At 52.7% G+C, this 17,214-nt stretch overlaps 1 protein-coding gene across 2 annotated transcripts in view; it reads right to left on the reverse strand.

Moving 5' to 3' along the window:
- The window catches only part of itpr2 (inositol 1,4,5-trisphosphate receptor, type 2), a 35,626-nt gene that overhangs the window by 9,032 nt on the left and 9,380 nt on the right, over window positions 1-17,214 (reverse strand). For both annotated transcript variants that reach the window (XM_055509395.1, XM_029154884.3), the window contains 35 exons: window positions 16,969-17,127; window positions 16,236-16,408; window positions 15,973-16,092; window positions 15,594-15,776; window positions 15,261-15,512; window positions 15,020-15,167; window positions 14,792-14,939; window positions 14,380-14,567; window positions 14,172-14,295; window positions 14,023-14,080; window positions 13,764-13,929; window positions 13,529-13,684; window positions 13,358-13,444; window positions 13,156-13,281; window positions 12,953-13,075; window positions 12,609-12,806; window positions 12,260-12,511; window positions 12,052-12,177; window positions 11,851-11,979; window positions 11,608-11,728; window positions 11,346-11,524; window positions 11,074-11,216; window positions 10,638-10,746; window positions 4,698-4,818; window positions 4,372-4,559; window positions 4,062-4,242; window positions 3,198-3,451; window positions 2,917-3,117; window positions 2,583-2,693; window positions 2,342-2,437; window positions 2,139-2,258; window positions 1,299-1,427; window positions 1,029-1,221; window positions 826-951; window positions 12-187 (listed from right to left, as the gene is read on the reverse strand). In XM_055509395.1, the coding sequence (XP_055365370.1) occupies window positions 12-187; window positions 826-951; window positions 1,029-1,221; window positions 1,299-1,427; window positions 2,139-2,258; window positions 2,342-2,437; window positions 2,583-2,693; window positions 2,917-3,117; window positions 3,198-3,451; window positions 4,062-4,242; window positions 4,372-4,559; window positions 4,698-4,818; window positions 10,638-10,746; window positions 11,074-11,216; window positions 11,346-11,524; window positions 11,608-11,728; window positions 11,851-11,979; window positions 12,052-12,177; window positions 12,260-12,511; window positions 12,609-12,806; window positions 12,953-13,075; window positions 13,156-13,281; window positions 13,358-13,444; window positions 13,529-13,684; window positions 13,764-13,929; window positions 14,023-14,080; window positions 14,172-14,295; window positions 14,380-14,567; window positions 14,792-14,939; window positions 15,020-15,167; window positions 15,261-15,512; window positions 15,594-15,776; window positions 15,973-16,092; window positions 16,236-16,408; window positions 16,969-17,127 (5,364 nt within the window). The remainder of the gene's footprint in view (window positions 1-11; window positions 188-825; window positions 952-1,028; window positions 1,222-1,298; window positions 1,428-2,138; window positions 2,259-2,341; window positions 2,438-2,582; window positions 2,694-2,916; window positions 3,118-3,197; window positions 3,452-4,061; window positions 4,243-4,371; window positions 4,560-4,697; window positions 4,819-10,637; window positions 10,747-11,073; window positions 11,217-11,345; window positions 11,525-11,607; window positions 11,729-11,850; window positions 11,980-12,051; window positions 12,178-12,259; window positions 12,512-12,608; window positions 12,807-12,952; window positions 13,076-13,155; window positions 13,282-13,357; window positions 13,445-13,528; window positions 13,685-13,763; window positions 13,930-14,022; window positions 14,081-14,171; window positions 14,296-14,379; window positions 14,568-14,791; window positions 14,940-15,019; window positions 15,168-15,260; window positions 15,513-15,593; window positions 15,777-15,972; window positions 16,093-16,235; window positions 16,409-16,968; window positions 17,128-17,214) is intronic.

Below are 17,214 nucleotides of genomic sequence, written 5' to 3' on the forward strand. Positions count from 1 at the left end.
CATCTACTCACATTGATGGTGCCCAGCAGCAGCAGAGCGGGACCGAGGCCCATGGTGTAGATGGCGCGTAGGATGAGGGAGACCAGGAAGAAGAGGATGCCCCACGGTTTGGGTAAGACGGGGAGTAACAGGGTGAACACCCCCACCGCCACCCACAGTAGGACGTCCCAGTAGGACGACAGGGTGCCTGCACGGAGGGGGAGCGTCAACCAGCAGCGCTCCAAAGCACGGCGCCATCACTTATTTAAGCAGATGCCGCCCAACGGACTCCGCGCAGTCAGAGGCGACGCTTTCAAATGTCAAAAGGGTTCAGTCATGACTGATACTTAAACCACACACACACAACACACCGGCGCTCCAGTGGCTTGGCACACGCTTGATACCTGCCAGATCAGGTTGGTAACCAGTGAAGAGCACCAAGCCGTGCCACCTTAACAGAGAGTGAGGGCAATTGCCAGCAGGAACACTCCGTAGCGCTTTGCTGTTCAGTCCATTAAGATATGACAGAGTAACAATGAAGATGAATTCAGCTGCCACTTTTATTATTAGTACATCCTGTGCACTAGTCTAGGGGGGTTTTCCCTCCATTCACTGGAAACGCCCAAATAAAAAGGTTAATGTTTTGTGATTTTAACAGGTGATAGTTTAATATTTAAAAATCCTGTCATGTTATATAATCACACCCAGTTTTTTTTAACTTTTTAATTATTTGTATTTGGGGCTTTTGGGAGCTGTGTGTGGTGCAACGCGTTAAAAAAGCGAAACAATAATGAATTGTGCATTAAGGCAAAACGACACATGGAAATGTCATATAAACCCTCTCACCCTCATCTCCGTCATCGCCAAAGGGGTAGAACACGGCCACGGCGATGTTGAGCAGGCAGGCCAGGTAGAAGGAGATGCTGCCCCAGATGGAAATGTGGCGGGAGAACCAGAACAGAGCCTTGTTCTCTGCGCACGGGGAGAAAGGGGCGATGAGTCACGGCGGGACGAGTCCCGGACACAGGACTCGGCTGCTAAGGACTCACTGCGGATCTTCTTCTGCCAGGCCATCTCGTTGTAGAGGTTGTCGAACTGCTGGAAGAAGTCGTTGACCTTGCTGCCCTGGTCGTCCCTCTCCGTGGTGGTGAACACGCGCACCTTGGACTCCTCGGTGAGGTACTTGCAGATGTTGGGCACCGGGAAGACGATCTGCTCCATGGTGCGATCGTGACGCACGATCTGGCGAGCACACGTCAGGCGTTGGAGCGGTTCATCGGAGACGGACGCGTGCAGACGGGCCGACGGGCGAGGCCTACCTCTATCTGAGCCGTGTGGTTGGCGTAGAAGTCCAGGGCGTCGTCCTTGTCGATGTCCGGGTCGAAGCCCGAGCCCAGCACCGAACCCGGTCTCAGGCTCTGCTGCAGGATCTTATTGTGTCGCGCCAACTGTAACAAAAGCGGAGTTTTTCTATTCACGTATTGTGTTGAACTGTGTAAAGAATCAGAATTTTAAAATGACCAAACATTACTGGTGGTGTGAGAGCATTTTCACTTTCTGGGCTATAAAAATAAATAGGTTGCAGTGAAGAAAAATACTGTCCTTGTCATGATGAAACTAGTCTGGTCGACCGGACCAAAATACTCTGTCTGACACTTGGCTTTAAAGAAGCAGAAGTGAAAACTCGCTAGACTTGACCTGCCATCGGCTGTAGGGAAAGGCTGGCTGGCTGGCTGGCTGGCTGACAGACACACACACACACACACACACACACACACACACACACACACACACACACACACACACACACACACACACACACACACACACACACACACACACACACACACACACACACACACACACACACACACACACACACACACACACACACACACACACACACACACACACACACACACACACACACACTACATGACAACAACTCTCTCGCCAGCACAGAGCTGGACGGGATCTGAATGTGTAGTACTAGAAGAACACCTGCACATGCATTAGCCCAGATCCAAAGGCACATGCTATAGAATGAGGTCCGCTCACAGAAGAGCAGTGTTCGATTAGCACAACGCACGGCTGCTGCAGGAACAGGCCCCGAGTTCAGCGGGGGGTCACGCCGACACAGGGAATGCAGCACCTGTTACCTGGTGGGCCAGGATGTAAATGTTGTGTCCAACGTCTCTGGGCGTGATCTGGTCTCCAACGCAGTCGTCGTCCTCCTCGCTGTCCAGACTCTGCGCGTAGGCTTCCCTCATCACGTCCACCTGCGCCACAAAGGTTGGGTCACCACCAATCAGTCCACTTTGAAGCTAATCGGGGGCCGGTTAATTTTTTTCGGCGGATTTACCAGCTCAGTGGGTCTCATCTTGCAAAGGATCTTCTCTGCGTTCTCGCTGTCATGGCGGCTCTCCATGATGGCGAGCAGGAGCTTAGACGCATTATTCTACAACAACACAATTAAATTCAAACTGGATGGGTAAAAGCTTTACATTTACAATTACAATTAATGTAAATATTGTAATTTCAATTAAAATTCAATTTTTCACATTCAGGTTAAACAATGGCTAACTAATGGCTACATGTCTCACCTTGAGCTCCAGCACCAGGTCCAGTCTGTTCTTCTCTAGGGGGTTGATGGAGTTTACAATCAGTGCTATGATGATGTCAATGCCATTTGACTCATGCTTGGCGATACAGGTCTGGACAACAAGAGGGGCAGAGTTTGAGTTTAAACTCCTCAGAAAAGGAGAGGTGCCTTTGTGCTGGTGAAAAGTCGGGCATATTGAATTACTAAGCCAACGATCCACTGAACTACTCTGAACGGTCTGATTGGCCCCCAGAGAGCTTTAAAGTAACATATTATGATGTTAGGGAAGGAGTTAACATGGTCACCATTACACACATGGAGTCCATTTCCCCTACCTGGTTTTCATGACAGGGTCCTTGGCAGTACTCTGTGATGGTCTCCAGTGTTTGGCAAACCAGGTCCACATTATTCTCATTTATATAAAGACCCAGCAGCCCCAGGCCTCCGGTGGTGCTGCCACAGATGCAGTCCAGAAACTGGAGCGTCTCACACACTAGGTTGTAGTTAGTCTTATTGTTCTGGTTGCGAAGGAAGTTCTGAGGTTCGGAGCAGAAAACAATCATAAGCGGCAGGACATTAACGAATTAAAACCCAGATCAGGAACAGGTGCCGGTACCTGCAGGCCTGCGTTGTGGTTCTCACAGAGCAGCTGAAGGAAGCGCAGGATGGGCTTCATGATGGTGATGGACGGGCTCATCTGGATTTCTTCGGAAGCGTCGTCGGCGCCGACGGCCTCGTTCTGACCCATGTCCTCGAGGTCGGGGTCCAGATCGTCCTTTCTGAAGGCGCAGAAGGCCTTGGAGGTGACGGACGAGGCCTCCTTCAGCTGCCCCCTCATGTCCTCCCTCATATGGAGCCCTGACTCCTTCCCTGCAGCACAGAAGAACGAAGACGGAATTCAGAGGAAATGTTAATTTTAGACGGTTGTGCTCAGTGAGCGAACAGAGGTGAACTAGTTGACCATAAGCACTTTGTGCTGATCGGCGGCAGCCTACACAGTCACATTTCAGACATTAAGAAGTGAAACTGAGAGACCCCACTTGACAGGCTGCCAACCACTGAGTGAGCCTCTGTAGCATGAAGGCGCCCGGCCTCGAGACAATGGCCTTTTGATAGGCCTGCGACGTGGGTCGTCACATGGCGTCCCGCACGTGACTGCGGCCGACGGGAACAACGGTCCGCTCAGAGGTCAGCAGAGCGGCAAAGATCATGTTGGTCCAGACCGAGCTGGACTTCAGGACCACACACGCTGTAAAAGCATTAGGAGTCTGTGTTTGAGTCGGCTCAGTCGCTCCAGGCGCGTTTCTATGGAAATGCTTCGCTGTGTTTGGGATGAAACCACAATGAGTCAGCGTCTCACCTTTAAATACTAGCCTACTGTTGACACCAGCGTCCAGTGGGTTCGCTTCAAACAAACTGAGGTTGGGTTTCAAGGGGAAACGGGAAGGTTAAGTTAAGATGCACCAACGTGTGGATCTACCTTTCTTTGACCTGACGCTAATGATGTCGGGGTCGTCGTCCTTTTTCCTGGTGCTGAGCTCGAACATGTTGACGGACACAGTGGACCGGATCTCTTGCTGGGCCAAACGCATGCGGTCGTAAAAAACCTTGAAGAACGTTTCCGACTTCTTCTGCTTGAACAGTTGGTGGTAGAAGGAGTTCTGGGCGAGAAAGTACAAGTGTAAATCACTCACATACTGTACATAGTAAAACATAGTAAAAGTTGTTTTGTTGTGTATTAGGCAATTAAACATGGAAGTGTGTGTGTGTGGGGGGGGGGGGGGGGTCACCTGTATCTGTGTGTTTCCACCCTGGAGAAGGGCAATGCCCAGCAGGATGCTCTCCTCAAACACCCGGTCGTTCTTAGTGTTGACAATGAGGTCAATCACCAGCTCGGACGCGCCCACGTTGTCCAGCAGACACTGGATCTCCACCATGCTGCTGCTGGGTTTGTCCGAGTCGTGCATGAGGGAACCTCCTGCAGGGAGCGAACATTAACACTTGAGCTTTTTTTCCCGCTTCGACCAAACAGATGTCCTCATGTTAGCGGCTGTTGTTTCCTCTGCGCAGAAGAACTACTGCAGCGTCTGCGGGGTTTATTTGGGGATCTCAGTACCTCCGGATGACGACTTGACAAAGCTGCCAGATGAGCTGTTTCCACTCCCGAGCTCTGACTTGGAGACAACCTTTTGATTTCCAAAGTAGCGTATGAGCAGAATCTTTCTTAACTCGTTTCCCTGCGGAGCCAGAAATCCTAATGTTAACTTTACGTCACAGACTGAGGCAGAACTAGGAAATTCACATTTCAACACAAAAGGGGAGAAACTAGGCATTTGTGGCCCGTGATGGTAAAAGTGATGAAGAACAGAAGGACACATCCACACAATCATCCCTTAAGAGTTTCATCTCCCACCTAATGTGGGTGATCACTGTCATCACATGATGTCTATCCCGCTTGATGAGAGTAATATCTTGTACCAACAAAAAGGTATAGGAGCCTGTCATTAGGAGCAATGATAAGCAACATAAAGACTGTAACTAGATCCAAGGAGCATTTATGAGGGATCTTTAAGAGCCAAAATAGAAAAGCCCATTAAAACAAACATAAGAATCAGTTATACTTATGTCATTTTAATTAGCAACGTTTTTTGGCTTCATGTTGTAGATCTACTCGCCCTTTGGCCATAATGTGCTACTTACTGTATTATATATAACTTTCAGTTCATGAAGAGCAATTTGACTTCGGCGATGCTCTCAGACGGAAATCAAAATAAGTAGCGCTGTTGGTGACAATGTGATAAAAGGAGGCTGAGCGTGATATTTCTGTGCTTGGGGATGTTTTATGTACATGCCAGAAATTCTGCATTACACAACATCAGGTTGTTTTCAGTTGCGAATCTGTTTTAAAGATTATTTATATCGCCCGTATTGAGTCGGGGTGTGTGACAGGTGGATGACTTGCACGGAGCCCGTCCCCATCTTGGTTCAGTGGCGAGGATGTAGGGACAGTATAGTCAACTAGCATTTGTTTCTATGGCAACCTAACAACTCAAAATGGCCTTGTTGTGATGACACATTGCCATTGCTATCGATTAGCAGAGTGGAGAGATGGATGAGTAGACGGATAAACACACTGAACAAAAGGGTGGAGCAAATGCACAAATGGATTGTTTTCCTCGAAATGTGTTAATTGGATAAGTGGACAGTAAGAATAATGATCTGATAATGAAACTAATGACCTAAAAAATGTACCATTGTCATTATATCTACCTTTGTTTGTTGTTTACAGAAGGTTTCTTGTGAAGACAAACTGGTCACCACTGAATTCAGCAACCAGCAAAAAAACAGACAAACAGTATCTGACAATGGGAGATCAGACGAACAAGGAGGCGCCGCGTATTGGCAGGGAGTGAAGCCAGCCAGGTCCAGTCCAGCTGCAAAACATCAGCCTAGGAGCAGCGGCGGCATAGAGGAGCAAGTGTAGCTGATGCTCCCTGTGTCAGTAAACACTCCATCTCATCTGCAGTCAGCAGAGATGCTTGTCTGCCTGCACTGTCTGGCTGAGCGGTTTCACCAGCGTGCGCAAACACACACACACACACACACACACACACACACACACACACACACACACACACACACACACACACACAGAACTGAAGGTGAGGATCCACTGAGCCCGCCTCTCGCTTCCACACAGGAACGCTCACGTACGCACTCACAGTGCGGCTTCCGACTGCAACCTCTGAAGCAGAACATCTCAGTGCATCTGCTCTTTTACTGATTGCACGGTCGCTGGTTGAATGATCTTCTCCCTTCTCTGGCAGAGGATACGTGGAGTTTGCACAACTCCAAAACGGCAACGGCAATGGCCGCGAGAGACAGGGGCTGAGGTGACGTCTCGTCCACCTCCTTCGCAGGCAATGCAGTCTGCCGGCTGTGTCTGCAGAGAGACGAGAGGTGAGGGGAGGCAGTGGGGGGGAGGCAGGGCGGCTGTAGGGGGGAGTCGGCCCAGCCTGACTCATCTGCTCGCTGCTGCATTGACGAGAAAAACTCCAGTCAGGTGATGCAAGAGGCACGAGAACGAAAAAAGAAAAAAAAATAGAAATAGAGGTAAGTAACACAGAGGTAAGAGTAAGAGGAGGAGGAGGAGGAGGGGCCGGTGAGGAAGAGGAGGAGAGAAACAAACAAGACCCGGTGAGGCGCACGCAGCCGCGGCGCTTTAAAATGTGCACCGGCACGCCACACTGCGGCTCCGGTGTCCAAGGAGGGGATGAGCTGCCAATCCCCAGCACTGGCATCCTCGCACGCTCTCCCTCCTCCCCTCCCCTCACCTCACCCCCCCCGCCGGCCCCCCTCACGGCCACGCCGTCTGAAAATCTCTCCAACTCCGGGAGGGAACGGCCGTGCCCCGAGCTCCTTTAGGTGGTCTGAAATCTCACTCAGCAGCAGAGAGGGGCGGTGGGGGGATGTGTGTGTGTGGGGGGGGGGGTAGAGGCCTGTAGCAGAGGCCGGCAGCCCTTCTGAGTATAACTTGATTATTACATGATGCTAAAACTCAAACCAGTCTAATAATCAAATATGGACATGAGGAGGTGTGCTTAAAAACCTTGAGACTGGATTTTTATCTTCTTTTCACAGAGCATGAAATGTTTATGTGTATAATAGTTCAGAAACCAGAATGGAAATCCCATGACCTCTCATGACCTCTAAACTGTGGAGTTGAGTCCAAATGCCGGGTTTTGGCCCACGGTTACTACAGGTAGCTGCTGTCCTGGTGCATGCATGTGATCACACACACACACACACACACACACACACACACACACACACACACACACACACACACACACACACACACACACACACACACACACACACACACACACACACACACACACACACACACACACACACACACACACCACTGTGTCGCCATTCCCAATGTTTTCAAGCTGCAAGTCAATAAAGTGCTTTTATCCAACAAACACGCATATCAGCAAAACAAATTAAGCCGACATGTGAGAGCAATTGGTCAGACGGGCTCAGCGGCGTAAACAAGCGTTCAGCAAAAAAGGCCCGAATGTTGGTGGGTGCGTTCGCAGCGGACGTGTTACATGTGATTCACTAATGTCGTTAAGCAATGGGATGTGTTTGTGATATTGACGAAAGGTCGAGCAAACAAGCACAAGACGTGCACAGGTGCGAGTGATGAAGCAGACAACGCTTGGGTGAGGTCAGAGCTGTGTGTGACGTTCAAGGACACATTAGCGTGTCACTAAAACACAAATAAATTTAGCTTAGTATACTTGTCTATACTCAGACTATGCTTGTAGTCTGTTCTAGTCTCTGTCCAGCAGCTGTGTGTTGGTATAACTGACCGCAGTCACAATCAAGTAAGACGCCTCGTGCATGTAACGCTGCTGACAACGACAATCAGCCTCATTCACGCTGGCCCGCGAACGCATCACGGCCACAGACTCGAGGCCCTCTGGGTTTTTAGCGGACGTGTCTTCCCTCCACAGTTTACTGATTTATAAAAAAAGTTCAGCGGGCACCGATACACAGACTTCCTGTGCCCGGTCACGGCCGCACCAGACAGACAAACAACATGTACTAATCCTTCGTTGCCACGGAAACGAAACAAAACACCCCGCTAACAGATACCGGCCAAGGTAGCGGAGCGGCCAGACGACGTCTTCCTTCAGCGCGTGAGTCGGAATGTTTATGAACTCCGAGGCCGTTCGTTCGGCTTCGGGAGTTCGACGTTCATTAACTTGACCGGGGACCCGTCGCCGGGCGGGCCGCGGCAGACGCTAAACCCGCCCGCTCGCGCCCTCGCTCTCGCGCCGCGAGCTCGCACGGGGACTATGGCCGGCGAGGAGCGCGCGTGCGCCTGAGCCGCCCGTCGACGGCGTGCACGAACACGCGAGGGGACGGTAATCTGTAAATCTGCTTTGCCACGGGCAGGTGGTGTGAAACTTGGCAAGCGAGGGAGGGAGGGGGGGGGGGGTGAGAGGGTGAGGGAGGGGTGGGCAAAGACAGACAGAGAGTGTGAACGAGTCGTAGGAAAGTGAAGCGGAGTGCGAGAGTGGTTTCGATTGCGTAACTGGCTTTTTCGGTCCTCCGTAAACAGCGAGACATGTTTACATGAACACACGCATGGCGGCACATGGAGTCGTTCAACACGTAAAAACCTCCGGTAAATACTCAGACGCATTTATCCCGTAGCTTATGCTGATGCAGGAGCAACAGTTGGCTTCACAGCTGAGTTAGTGCGGCCAACACACACACACACACACGCGCGCGCGCGCTCTCGTTGGTTTTGGGTTTCTCATCAGCATCACGGTCGTTTAATGATGTTTAAAAACACATTCAGACAACGAGCTATGAGTCTTAAAAACGTCCCATCAGCCAACACCGCTGCAGAGCTCGCCCTCGACGGCCCGGCCCGTGGTCCTGGCGTGACCCGGACCGAGCGGGGAGCCGGGCCCGGGCGGGACCGCAGCGCCAGTCGGGACGGAGAAGGAGAGAAAATCAGTCGGACGCGCAGACGGAGGGAGAGAGACGGAGACAAAGCGCGGAGGGGGCAAAGGAGGTAGCACGGACAGAGGAGCGGAGGGAGGGAGGGAGGGAGGGGAGGGGAGGGGGGAGGCAGAACGTGATGGTCCACGTGACGCTGGCTCAGCCACTGCAGGCTGTTACGTAAGCGCACCCCCTGCCCTGTCTCCTCATGGACTGAGCAGACTCCGCTTCTCTCCAATCCCTCACCCTGCAGCCGCTGCCCACTTTTTTTTCCCTTCCACTCACATGGCTCCTCACATGGCTCCCTCTCTCCCTCCCTCCCTCCCTCCCTCCCTCAATCATTCTCCCTCCGTCTCTTTCTCTCACTCTCCTCCACCCACTCATTGCACCCCAGGGGAGCCACCAACCTCTGCTGCCTCTGCCGTCACTCTCTCTCTCTCTCTCCTTCTGTTTTTGTCTCTCCCTCTCTCATTATTTCTATCAATCGTTTCTTTCTCTCTCTCTCTCTCTCTCTCTCTCGCTCGCTCGCTCTCTCGTCCCTGTGCAGTGAAGCTGCAGCTCCACGCTCAGGGCTACAGGGATATGACAAAGGGAGGCCACAAATACATGCTTGAGCACACTCACGCACACCTACACAAACTGACATTTCACATACTGTTACCGCGCTGTCTGGCTTCTCGAACGCCGCGCTTTAAAAAGTGACTGCCTCTTTTTTTTTTTTTTTTGTATTTTCACCGCTTTGGATTCCTCTGATCTCCCTCCACACAACTGTTGAATCGTTCGCCGTTCGGAGGGACATGAAAACAGCTTGGCTGACTAACACTGCTGTACGTGCAAACACAAACAGGTGAACACAAATGCGCGTCGTCGAGCCGCTGGACGTGACGGCGACCGGCGTCTACGTCCCGACTGCATCACGAGGCGCACGCACACGCACGCAGTCCATTCTAATGAGATTATGTTCCGGTGAAATAAGAACAGCTCTGCAGCCACAAAAGCTCAAACGGGAGCATTTCTTATTCCAAGGGGTGTCTCCTCACCGAGGTCCCCGACATACGAACACGGACTTTTGCGTCGACTCCATTGAATGTCATGAATGCGCAGCCTCTCACACGCTCACAGGCCCAACTCCGGCTCCGTCCCCTCACCCTCGGGCCAACGCCTCCCGAGTCTCCTCTATCAACTCAACTTTCCAGGCCTCTGGCAGATGGTGGGTGCAGCAGCAGCAGCAGGAGACCCCCCCCCCCTCGCTGCAGTATTGATTTGTTTGTTCTGTGCCCCCTCCTCCTCCTCCCATACTTCCTCCGTCCTATTCTCCGTCTCAGTGCGAGCGTGTCCTCAAGTGCCTCCCTGCCTTATGCAACATAGAAAGACCCGCATACAGCATACAGATGAAGGAGTCCGGGCTCCAGGCCCACAGACCCGCGAGACGACGGGGGCTACGCCGCTGATGTGCTGCACGAAGGCGGGACCCGATCCACGGCAAACTTTGCACAATAGAGCTTCATTGTTAGGGAAGTCAAACACTCACAGCCTCCTGAAAGCACTCCTTCTTGTCCAGCATCTCGCGGAGTGTTTGCAGGATCTTGATGCAGAGCTTCTCCTCTTTCTCCATCAGCTTCTTGGTGTGTTTGATCAGCCTGATGGGGCGAAGCGACGAGAAAAGTGCCTGTATCATTTACTGTAGCGTCCCGCTAATGCAGTCACCGACGCAGCTGTATCGATCAGCACAGGTAATCCATCCTTTCTGAGCTCTGGGGGCTTCGAGAGCAGCAGCGTCGATGATGTATCAGAGTCAGTTTTGACAAATAGGTAACAAATAGGTTGTTTTAAGTTCAAGTAAAGTAGTAAAATGCAGCTAAAACTTTGCTTTAGATGAGCAAACCTGTCAAAACTCCTGCCTCAGCCCACTATACTGTATGAGCCGGGGAGGAGGACGCGCTCCCTGGTTCTAAACAGACGCTTACTTGGACATGAAGGCGCCGCTCTCGCAGCGCAGCCGAGCGCCCTCGGGGAACAGCAGCTCGGGGCTGTGCAGCACGTCCACCAGCACGGAGAACTCGGCCTGCACCTTGGGACTGAACTGCTGCTCCAGACAGGACACGACGCCCTGCGGACACGGAGGGAGGCGCGTGAGCACGGCGCTCCGTGGACCTGTTAGCCGTTAGCGAGGCGCCGTTAGCGAGGCGCCGTTAGCGAGGCGCCGTTAGCGAGGCGCCGCGGCGGCGGCGGCGAGCACCTGCAGCTTCTCGATGATGTGCTTGTAGTCGAGGCCGCCCAGCGTCTCCTTGCGCGGCCGCCGCGCCGACGTCCTCCAGTCCTTCGCCGCCCTCTGCACCATGTTGCTGTGGACTCTGAGGGACAGCGCGCTGACCTGGCCGTCCAGGTCCACAGGGATGGCTATGGTCCTGGCTTTGGCTGGGGCAGAACGACAACAGGAGGTCTGAGCAGCAGCAGCACGTTAACAACAACACACGCGCTGCTGGTTTTCAGTCACTCACCGACGTCAGCCAGGGTTTTGACACAACTCTCGATGCTGGCCTTCTGGGCAGAGTTGATCCAGCCACAGTTGTAAATCCTGAAAGCTGATTGGAGGAGCTTGATGAAGGTGGCCTGGTTGGTCTGTGAACGTCAATAGACCTGGATGTGACACGAGCCTCCTTACACACACACACACACACACACACATATACACACACACACACACACACACACACACACACACACACACAATGAAACACTACCTGCATGTTGACGTGGTTGACGGAGAACGGCGAACTGAAGAACCCCTTGATGATGGCCATCACCGTCTCCGTCACGTACTTCTCCAGGGCCAGGTCGGCATGGTTACGGTCCGTGGTGGTGTTGCACACCTTAAAAGAGAAAGCGCCTCACGTCACGTCGTGTTTCCGTGCACACGCACGGCGACCCGCTTCGGGACTTACGCGCGACATGTCCACCAGGAAGTTGCCAAAAAGCTTCCAGATGTGCTTGGAGGTGTAGATCTCCTTCATTTCTACCTCCGTGTCCACGTAGCAGTGATTCACAAAGTTCACGTAGGCAATTTTCACCTATGGGAGGAGGAAGAAAACGTCACCGACCTCCGCCTACACGCACAGCGTCCGCCCGCGCTCCTCCTCTGCAGCCACTGACCTCCGGGATGCAGTTGGCGTGAGTCACCACCTTGACGATGTCGTCCAGGGGAAGCAGGGAGTTGCACTTCAGCTCCGTGTAGACGTTCTTGCCCTCGGTGCAGGCGGCCAGCAGCTCCACCAGCGTGGTGTGGTAGGCCAGCGCGCCGTTCTCGTCCGTGCGCTCGCGCTCGGAGGCCATCATGGCCAGCAGCACCGGGAAGGAGGAGCGGTCGTTGTAGAACACCAGCACGTCCTCGCCCGCGTTCACCAGCTGCTCGCACAGAGGCCGGTCACGGGGTCAAGGGTCAAGCAGCAGCCAGAGCCGCCGTCATTTTTTAAATATACCCCCCCCCCCACGCACGTCCTACCTCGGTCATGACTTTGTCCTGACACTTCTTCACGTACTTCCCGTCCGCCTTCACGATGGTTTGCAGGAACCGGAGGTACTGGACTCGTCTGCCGTGCGTTTCGATGCAGTGCACGAAATGGTGGACCACGCGGTCGCTGATCTCGTTGCACAGGTAGTAGTTCATGAAGATGTGCCGCATCGTCTCAGCCTCCAGCAGCTGGAGGCAAAAGGAGTCACGATTTGAAGCAAGCAAAAGGATTCGTGCGCGTGTGTGTATGTATATATGTATATTTATTTTATTTTTTTTTTTATGGCAAATTCTGCTGATGCTGAGGAAAATATGCTTGTTTTTTAACAACATACCCCTGGAGTCAGGAAGAGGTTCAAATGTTTATGTAGCAGAACTTGGTTCTGAGGGTTCCCTCTGCAGAAATTCTGCAGAAACGTGTGTGCCAGCGTCATGATCTCGCTCATCTTCTCATCACTCTGCGAAGCAGAAACACGTCAACGAACAGCGTTGCGGACGGGTTTCGCACTGACGCCACAGCGACTCACGGACTTCTCACCTTCTCGTGCTGGATCTGCAGCAGGTCCAGGACCACGGTGTGGGCCCCCATGTTCTTCAGCAGCCTCTGCTGCTGCACGCGGCTCTTCTTGCTGGGGTAACACAGCTTATTGAGGCGCAGCAGGATCTACGGGCGGCGCATAGAGAAAACCTTCAGACACGGGCGTCCACCAGCGGCCTGGGGATGAAGACGGGGGGCTCACCTCCTTGACAATGCTGTAGTTGTTTGACTTATTGCTGTCGATGTGGGGCTTGTGATCGCCGTTCTGCACCGGGCTCAGAGCAACCTCCTGCCACACACACACATACACACAGTCGTCACAAACACAACCTCGCTTTTACTGTAGGCGATCACTGATACGACGGTGCAGCACCTCCGCGCCCTGCGTGACCCCCAGGTCTTCGCCGTTGTAGACGCCACTCTTTTCCACCCACAGCTCGGACTTCTCCACCGCCAGACGCAGCTGGTCCAGGTCGGCCTTGATCTGCTGGTAGTTCTCCACGTCCTGCTCCGACACCAGCAGCTGGACCTGCGGAGCGGCGGAAAAGGCACGTCAGCAAAGTGGGCGTAAAAGCAGAGAGGCATCAGTGCTGCTGTCGCCGCGCTACCTGTTTGAAGGCCTGCAGCACCTCCGCTCTCTGGCTGAAGTGCTTGAAGATGAGCTGCAGCGACCCAGACACCAGCGGGGGGTAGTCCTGCATGATGAGATGGATCAGGACTCTCAGGAACGTCTGGCCGCCCTCATCGTCCAGCTCCACTGCACTTAACTCCGAACTGGGAAAAAAAAAAAAAAATCATAATTGAACGCGACATTCATTTTCCACGTGAATATTTGAGGGCGTGTCACAACATCCCAGCTTCACCTACCCTCCTGCAAACATACTCTCGGCTTTGCACGCGATCTCATCTATGTCCGGCTCAGACGCTAGCGATGGAATAAAGCGATCATCGGGTCAGATGCATGTAAACAACTACAGTCGCAAACTGGCCACATGTTGGTACCTGCATTAACTCACGTGTAACTGGAACGACATCGGCCACTGACATAGAGCTGTCCGTTATAGACTTGTCTCCGAACTCCTTCTTGTACATGGACAACAGGTACGTGATCCGATAATCCAGCCTCACGCTTAGGATGAACTGAGCGGCAAGAGACCGGGGCAGAAATGACTCCCACGTCACTTACACTGTGCAATAAGAGACACCAGCGGCGCCTGGTCTCACCTGCAGGATCTCGATGATCTTCAGCTTCGTGTCCATCACCATGACGTCCTCGTTGTCGGGCATGAGGTGGGCCTTGCCGTAGCGCAGGCAGGCGGGGGAGTCGGGCAGGCTGTGCAGCACCCCCCGACTCATCACCATCTGAGTCATCATTTCTCCAACACCGTGGATCGTCCGCAGGACATTGTTGCCTAATAGGAAATTAATTAGTTAATAACAAATTGAACTTGAGGATTAAAATGCTTGAGTGGTCCCTACTAAAACACAAATACACAAGGTAATATTTATATATTTTCATATCTTTCTTCTCAACTCTCTTCCTTGAATATGAATCAATAGTTTTTAACTCGCTATCGACTGTCAAATATGTTTCATACTTCTCAAAATGAAATAATGATTTCTCTTGTTAACTAACCAGTCTCTGGGCTCTTGCTGAGCTTGTTCATGAAGGGGAGCGGATGCTGGACAATATCCAGGATGGCCAGCAGGGTGCGCGTGAGGCGCAGCAGCTCACTGAAGCCATAAAAGCCGAAGTAAACCAGGTTACGAGCCAGGTTCACCACCTGAAACGGGAAAGGAACGAGACAATATTAGCTGATCGGGACAGAATACGTGACATACGAGCGCACGAGCCGAATTCCACCTCTAGCGTGAGCTCGTTCTTGTCGCTGTCCCCAAACGGATACGGCTGATTGACCACATCGTTCAGATACTCCTCCACGAAGTCCATGGTGGGAGCAAACTTCCTCTTCATCTCCTCCCTTGACGTATCCGTGGACTCGTACTCGAACCTGTAGGAGACGACCACCGCAGCGTGCATGAGGCCCCCGCCTGCTGTATGTACACCCCCCCCCCCCTTCACGCAAGCTGCCGCCGACACTCACTCGGTGACGGTGATCTTGGAGGGGATCTCGGTCCAGAGGCGAGCGTAGCGCACCGGCACCACGGCCTCCTGCGGGTCCCGGTCCACGTGCATGTGCAGCATGAGGCGGCAGAAGGAGGCCCGGAGGTTGTAGGGCAGGCCGTCGTCGAACATGCAGCGCAGGATGAGGTCCACGGGCAGCTGGCGAGAGATCTGGTCGATGGCCAGGTACTGGCGGTCCAGACACATCTTAGCGAACAGGTTCAGCTGGTACCTGAAGGGGTTTGGACCATTTATTCGTGGATTCACTCCTGAATGCGTGTTTCTGCTTCTACTTTTGCAGGGAGGCCGTCACCTGTAGTAGGTGATGATGTCTACATCCAGCTTGTGGTTGTCCTTGGTGTCCTGGGCCAGGTGGCGGATGGATTTGCCGTGGGGCTCCTTGTGGCTGTCGATCCAGTAGAGCCAAACCTCCTCCTCCTCCACCTCCTCCTGCAGCAGAGACGTCTCCAGGGTCGCCTCTGTGTTGGAGATGAGCCTGGGTGGAGGGCGGTTGAAGCAGAGCTCGTGACAAAAAGTGCACACATTTCACTCCGCGGCCGAAAATGCCTAGTCAGCAAAAGGCAAAGTGGGAGAAGGAGGAGACTCCTTTTCCACATGTTTAAAGATGCACCATTCAAATGTGACGGGATCAACGGAGGCGCTTTAAGCGCGGCGCGCGGGGTGCGACTCACTTGGTCTGGATGAGGATGTCTGCGTTGGTCGGGTTCAGCATAAATTTGCAGATAAGCTCCTGGGTGACAGGGATGGCGGTTTTGTTGGACACGCAGAGATCAGAGAGGTAATCCAAGAATCTGAAGGAGCACAGACGGCGTGTGACCGATCAGCCTCTACGCTCGCACTGCTGATTTACCATGCACTTGTGTAAGATTAGGCGTTAGAGGAAACAAAAGCTGCGATTAGGAAGGCGCTCGATCCGGCCTGAGCGCCGTCGGACCTGGGCTCTCTGTTGCGCCTCAGCAGGCTGACGAAGGTCTCGATCTCCTTGGCCGTGATGTGCTTCTCCAGCAGCTTGCGGTTGTTGTGGAGCAGAGCAGTGATGGTGTCCTCCGCCAGGATCTCGTAGCCGATCTGGGACTGCATGATGGAGAACTTCTTGGCTATGTATTCCTATGTGAAACGAGAGGCGGATGCTCGTAAACACACAGCAGACACGCAACGACGTCAAGCTGGGTGGAGTTTCGCCAAATCTTCATTAACGGCAGACAAGCGATAGCTGCAAAATGTCCAATGAATAAAAGTGGGGAATTCAAATGTAATAAAACCATATCAAGGTTAATTGGAGACTAGTGCAGCACAAGCAAATCAATGGTTATTAGCATCCACTGTAACTAAAGGGTCGTTTTTAACTAAACGCTTATGCAGCAGATATTTTATCAGAAATTAACTTTCTACGTGTCGTGAATTATTTGTCTGTGAGCCACCGATTGATTAAAGGCTGAGCGCTACTTGGGGCCTGTTGATTAAAGCATCATCGCTGGCCCCGTGGTCCGCTGATAGATTTTCCCAGACCGTCTGGCAGAATCTATACTGATAAGCTCCTGGCTAAAAGCCACTTCTCTTCCTTCAAGCCTGCTTCCTGCCGATAACGACGAGCGCGTCCGGACGCCGGGTCCGGACGACGCAAATGAAACGTTGTACTAACCTGAACCCAGCCCTCCACGACTTGCCTGGTTCTTGCGATAGTCCTGCTGAGAGTGCCGGAGCACCCGGTAGCAGAGCCTCAACATGTACTTATAGTGGGCGTTGCGCTGGTCCCCCAGGTCCTCCAACTTCAACATCGGACCCTCGCCCTGATCGGTGAACGGAGCTTTGAGGATCCCAAAGATCTGGAGGAGGAGTGAAAGACGGTGAACGGAACCAAAGCGACACATTTGGACTAATGTGCAGTTTTGATAGAGAGCGTGTGCCCTCGT

This window comes from Betta splendens, chromosome 6, assembly GCF_900634795.4.
Source record: "Betta splendens chromosome 6, fBetSpl5.4, whole genome shotgun sequence".
Lineage (NCBI taxonomy): Eukaryota > Metazoa > Chordata > Actinopteri > Anabantiformes > Osphronemidae > Betta > Betta splendens.